At 45.4% G+C, this 6,649-nt stretch overlaps 1 protein-coding gene across 1 annotated transcript in view; it reads right to left on the bottom strand.

The window, feature by feature from the left end:
• The window catches only part of tyro3 (TYRO3 protein tyrosine kinase), a 63,199-nt gene that overhangs the window by 15,979 nt on the left and 40,571 nt on the right, over window positions 1-6,649 (bottom strand). The window contains 2 exon segments of the mRNA XM_061742944.1: window positions 152-312; window positions 6,508-6,602. Of these exon segments, the coding sequence (XP_061598928.1) occupies window positions 152-312; window positions 6,508-6,602 (256 nt within the window).

Below are 6,649 nucleotides of genomic sequence, written 5' to 3'. Positions count from 1 at the left end.
CCTGGTCCCACTCCCTCCCTGCTCCGCCCCCGGCCATGTTTGATGCGTGTTGTAAAATCAGACAGCAGACTTTGCCGTTTACTGACACTCAGCACTTTCTTGTGTTTTGTACACCAACACAAGCCACGGGTTTGTAAATGTCAGTAGTGACGTCTGCTGGAGGCGGAGTGGAGGGAGTGGAGGGAGTGGAGGGAGTGAGGGGGGGGTGGGCCTCACCTCTGCCCAGCATCTGTCCCAGCGTCAGCAGCCTCTCTGGGATCAACACGTCCTGCAGCTTGTTCTTCAGCTCGCTGTTGATGCACAGACTGTCCACTAGGAGGAGACAGAGATTCAGAAAAACGTTTGAGGGAGCGAGTGACGGGGCAAACAGCAGCAAATGCAGGGAAATAGATATAAAGTACAAAAGATCAAAGAGAAGGAGAGACAACGAGAGGACGAATAAGAGTGTGGATTAGGCAACGTGGAGAGGAAGTGTGAATGATCTAAATTAGGGCTGTCAGTTTAGCGCGTTAAAGGTATAGTCCCTGATGTTGGAGAGCTAGCAAGATTTGAAAGTGGCACCTCCTCTAAGCCCCGCCCCCTCCTCCCCCTCCCGTCAGCGCTCCGTCCAAAGCCACGCCCCCACAAACTTTGGGGGAACGCGCATTTGCAGGAGTCGAGTTTTCCAGGACATTTTGGACAGCACATTTTCAACAAAACTACCCCATGTCTCGTTCACCTGTAAGTGAGGCCGGTTTTAGGGGGGGCAGGGTTGGGCTGTGCCCACCCAAACATGCATCCTGCCCACCCAATCAAAGTTATGGGGATCCTTTATTTTTTTATAATTTTATTTTTTTATAAATATAAACAGGGCTGCACATAAGTGGGCCGCCAGAGCGCATGCGCCGTCAAAATCCACAGTGCGCTGTCAATGTTGTGCTGCGAAGCGCTTTTGCGTACCAACAGCTGGGGCTCATATTATTGGTTGTGGCCAGACCAGAATACTAATATTAAAAAATCTATTGCGAGAGCTTTTCCCCAGAACTGCCACTTAAAGTTGGTACTGGCCAATCACAGCGCGTCCTTACTCCCCCTCCATCCTCGTTGCGGCGGTGGGTTGGGCAGGAAGAGAGGTAAGGATCAGCTTTACTGAACAAACCCCGACACATCTCGTCAAAATGTCCAAGAAGCAAGCGCCATTAAGTAATTATTTTGCCGTTCCACCACCACCAACTACAAAGAGACGCCAAACTGAACCACTACCCGAATTGAACAGAAAACGTGTGTTCGCCGAGAAGTGGCTGCATGATGTTACGCGGCAACGCGTACCGTACGTTCGCGTTCCCGCGTATCCTACCCCGTAAGCTCTGCGTTGGTGCAACGCGGAACCATAAATCAGCCAGTGTCCGTCACTGCATGCAGCAGTTACCTGCACCAGCAAGACGCTGCTCTCTGATTATGGCTCACAGTTTATGAAAACCCCAAATAAAAAATAAATTAGAGAATATTTTATGAAATCAATAAACAATTCCATCATCAAAATTATAACAAATAAAGGTTTAACATATCTTGCTTTGCATGTAATAAGACTAGGTAATATATTAGTTTCACCTTTTAAGTTGAATTATTGAAATAGATTAACTTTTACACCATATTCTAGTTGGATTATTGAAATAAATTAACTTTTACACCTTATTCTAGTTGATCATTGAAATAAATTAACTTTTACACCATATTCTAGTTGATCATTGAAATAAATTAACTTTTACACCATATTCTAGTTGAATTATTGAAATAAGTTAACTTTTACACCAAATTCTAGTTGAATTATTGAAATAAGTTAACTTTTACACCATATTCTAGTTGAATTATTGAAATAAGTTAACTTCTACACCATATTCTAGTTGAATTATTGAAATAAGTTAACTTTTACACCATATTCTTCACCTGAAGCAATATTCTACACCTTGGCTGATGTGGACATACAGAGCATAGGAGGCTATTTCAGCTGCTATATGGGTGGCTGTCTGTACAGTCATGCAAGTTCAATGCTATTAAAGAACACGTTTTTTCATATAAAATAAACACATTTTTATGCAGTTTTGAAGTTTTGGGGCTTTTTTTTTGGCTCCTGCGCTGCTGAAATTGGGGCGTCCTTTATTTCTATTTCTGAAAGTTGGCAACCCTAGGTGCAAAATATGCCGTGAGCATCCCAATCTGGCCGATAAAAACTGTAACTTTTATACTGACTCTACAGACTAACACGCACCATAATGTGTTAATTCATCTTTATAAGTGAATAAATATCACTTTTGCCTATAACTTATTCCTGCATCCCTCTTTTATTGATCCGGCGAGACGGGTCACCGCGTTTTTGGAGCCCCAAGTCACATATCCAGGGGCTCCTCTGAGCACCAGACCAAAATAGTTATGTGCAGCCCTGAATATAAAAAAATTTCACAGAATATCTGTACCGTTTCTGATTTGGTGGGCACTGCGCATCATTTTTAGACACAACAATGAACGCATACCGCAAAAGTTGTGTCTCGGCGGAGGAACCCGACGTCCCAGCAAAATGAGAAACAGAGAAGTTCAGAACAGCAGACAGAGCACACACTGAAGGCTGATTTATGGTTCCGCGTTACACCAACGCAGAATGGTGCGCGTCGCCGCGTACCCTGTGTCAGGCTACGCTGTACCCTACGGCGTACCCTAAGGCGTAGCCGTAGCAACAGTGCCTGCACGGCACCGCAGCCGCACCGGCGCTCTCCGCCAGCCGCACCGGCGCTCTCCGCCAGCCGCACCGGCGCTCTCCGCCAGCCGCACCGGCGCTCTCCGCCAGCCGCACCGGCGCTCTCCGCCAGCCGCACCGGCGCTCTCCGCCAGCCGCACCGGCGCTCTCCGCCAGCCGCACCGGCGCTCTCCGCCAGCCGCACCGGCGCTCTCCGCCAGCCGCACCGGCGCTCTCCGCCCTCGCCGGGATGGAGGCGCCTCCATCCCCACGGACCCCCATACTGGGGAGGTGGTATCTTTGGCTGCGTTTTCTCGTTTTCTCTGCCTTTCTTCAGCAAACGTGACTCGAATGTGTGAAGTTTTCCGGCAAGATTTTCGCCGTGACGAGAGCGCGCATGGGACAGAGGGGGGCGTGGGCGGGACTTAAAATGAAGGCATCTGATTGGTTCTTTCCCCCCTGCCAAGCCTCTGGTCCTCTGACCAATCAGTGCCATTCGGACCATAAATAACAGATTGGTCAGAGTTTTTACAGGATTAAAGCTGTCAGAGAGGTCGGATTTTTTTCTTTCCTTTTTCTGAACACATTATTCACTGGCTACTCTCAGGATGGAAGGACCATTTCACCCAGTATAACAATAAATGTTTTTGAATACGATCACAGACTATACCTTTAATTAGATTAAATAATTACACTGCTAATTAACGCGTTATGAATATTAACACAATTAATTATGAGCGAGCATTTTAAATGTGTCCCATTGAGCCGTAGTTCACATGGCAGTGACAAGTCACTTCCTCCTGCTGCTGGTCAAACTAACAAAGCAGTGACAGACCTGGACGACTCAGGGGAGACTCAGCTAATCTTTGTTAGGACTTTTGAACGGCAAGTTTATGTATAAAAAGAAATAAACAGGACTATCAACAAGAACGCAGTGATTTATACATTTTGTAATAAAGAATGTTCCTATCAGCGGAGCTGCTCCAGCCTGAATTATCATTTAAACGCAAAACATGTCAGGACAAGTTCCACTGTAAACGTTACAGCTACTAGTACTTGAATTGTTGTATTGAGTCAGCTTTAGTTTTAATTTTGAATTGAGAGTCTGCTTAAGTGCCTATTTAAGTCTAAGCCTTATTTTATTTCAGAATTTTATTTATTTAACTGTATTTGTATTGCATTGTTGAATAAAACACCTGGCCTAATTGGTTTGCTGATGTGCTTGAGCTTTTTCTTTTGAATTTCATTTATGAAACAAACCAATAAAAATGTGGATTTTAAATCTTCTCTTCTTAGTGTTTTCAAGTGATCAGTCATGCACTGCAATTTTACAATGTCCTAGAATTCTAATTCTTTATTTGGGGACCTTTAGCAGATATGAGATTAAAATGCGATGAATGAATTATAAATCCTGTAATTAAGTAGATATATTCTTTTAATGGCCTGACAGCAACCCAAACTTGGTGCAGCCCCCAGACGGGGGGGGGGATCCAGCTGATCCAGGGGGTTCCTGGTGCTCAGTAGCTGAGGGGGTTGGTTCTGGTTCTGGGCTGGTTGGAGACCAGTACACACTAGGGTTTGGAACAATATATCGTGCCATGAAATGTCGATAATATCCTATCGTTATCGTGACCTCAACATTGTGTATGGTACCGTATCAGGCCTCTCTTCTTCTAGTCCTGTCTGCCCGTCTGGTAACTGCTCTGCTGGAATCTCAGCCCAGCTCCAGGTCCTGCAGTCCCTCCGGACAGAGACGCTGCCCCTGAGACCACGGGATCCAGAACTGAGACCACGGGATCCAGAACTGAGACTACAGGATCCAGAACTGAGACTACAGGATCCAGAACTGAGACTACAGGATCCAGAACTGAGACTACAGGATCCAGAACTGAGACTACAGGATCCAGAACTGAGACTACAGGATCCAGAACTGAGACTACAGGATCCAGAACTGAGACTACAGGATCCAGAACTGAGACTACACGATCCAGAACTGAGACTACAGGATCCAGAACTGAGACTACAGGATCCAGAACTGAGACTACACGATCCAGAACTGAGACTACACGATCCAGAACTGAGACTACAGGATTTAGAACTGAGACTACAGGATCCAGAACTGAGACTACAGGATCCAGAACTGAGACTACAGGATCCAGAACTGAAGCCCCGTTTCCACATAGCCGGGTATTTACAAAAACGGATATTTCCCCCTCTACGTTTTGAAAAATTCTATCGTTTACACGAGATCGTTTTCAAAATCTCTTCGTTTACACGAATCCACATAAATAGCTGTTAACGTCATGCCAGCCCATCAGAATCCTGGAAAAACATCAACAAATGACACGTGTAACTTCCAGTTAAGGCTGATTTATGGTTCCGCGTTACACCAACGCAGAGCTACGGCGTAGGGTACGCGGAGACGCACACCGTACGGCGCGCGTTGCTGCGTACCCTACGCCGTAGCTCTGCGTCGATTTAACGCGGGACCATAAATCAGGCTTTACTTCCAAGACGGAACGAGAGTCTTTGGTTTGGAGTGACAGAGAAGTGGAGTTACTTTTAAGTGTGACGTTAGAATATAAAACAGGTAAAATACAAGAAAATATTGACGGTTACAAACTAATTGTAAACACAGGTGTCACTCATGACGCTGGTGACGTTTCTGTTGCATAATGTGACGTTCTGAAGCCTAAATCTCCAGAACCAGATCCAGAACTGAGACTACAGGATCCAGAACTGAGACCACGGGATGAGACTACGGGATCCAGAACTGAGACCACGGGATGAGACTACGGGATGGATCCAGAGCTCCTCAGGAAGTCTGCTGGCTGAAGGCAGAGGAGGCCCATGTTGTCGGGGCAACGAGTGGGGCAGAGCAAGAACCAGAGGAAAAGCAGAGCTCGGAGCAGCGTCAGTCAACCACACAAGCAGTGACCCAGAAGTCAAAGGAGGACCCGGTAGTTAAACTACCGGAAGAAAAACTAACTTAGCCGCTACAACTTTGAAAAGCTCACAATTTTGATGTTTCCTGTTTCCATCTGTTCTTTTAATGATTTCTATTTATTAAATAAATGTTCTCTGCTCTTGACCAGCGTTTACTGCTGCTGCATCTTGAAACTTTGTTAGGAAAACCAGCCCAGTGGAATATAAGATCATGGAGACAGACGGGCGAGGGAACGAGCAGAAAGAAAGACCGGAATTAATTTAAAGAGGAATGAGTGTTTATATGATCTGGAATTATTCTATTCAGATTTAAAATCAGAATAAACCAGCCACTTACTTCGGAATTAAGTTTAATTCGGAATAGCCATTTTCATTGGGAATTAGGTGTTTACATGGTAGTTTTTACTCATTTTAAATTGGATTTAATTTTAATTCTGAATTAAAGATGAACTAAACTTCCCATGTAAACGCACTCAATGTTGCAGTAAACTGCAGAAACATGGTCTTTGGATCCAAGAAGGGAATTGTATTCCAGTGTCCTCGGAGGAGGCTGGGGGTCCTTCATACCTGAAGCCATTAAACTTTTAAATATTGCTAGGAAATAGCCCCCCAGCTGGCTGGTAATACCATGTTCAAGTGGATGCTCCGTGTCTGTGTTGCTGTTCTATGTTCCTGTTTTATGCTGTTTGTCAAATTGCCATGTGTGTCTAATACTGCAAACAAATAAATACAACAATAAACACATATCTATCTATCTATCTATCTATCTATCTATCTATCTATCTATCTATCTATCTATCTATCTATCTATCTGAGCCTCCGCCGGTCCTGACCCGGGACCAGGTACTCACAGGTGGACTCCTGCAGGTCTGAGCTGGTCCTGCTGAAGGACCGGGCTGCGGTGAAGAACACGGAGCTCTCAGGACCGGGACTCTTGAAGGCCGAGCTGCAAGCAGAAGCACAGACGTCACATTCCCTCCGGTCCTCTCCGGT

The sequence above is a fragment of the Cololabis saira genome, chromosome 16 (assembly GCF_033807715.1).
Source record: "Cololabis saira isolate AMF1-May2022 chromosome 16, fColSai1.1, whole genome shotgun sequence".
Classification (NCBI taxonomy): Eukaryota; Metazoa; Chordata; class Actinopteri; order Beloniformes; family Belonidae; genus Cololabis; species Cololabis saira.
This window is presented reverse-complemented; position numbering and strand designations above follow the sequence as displayed.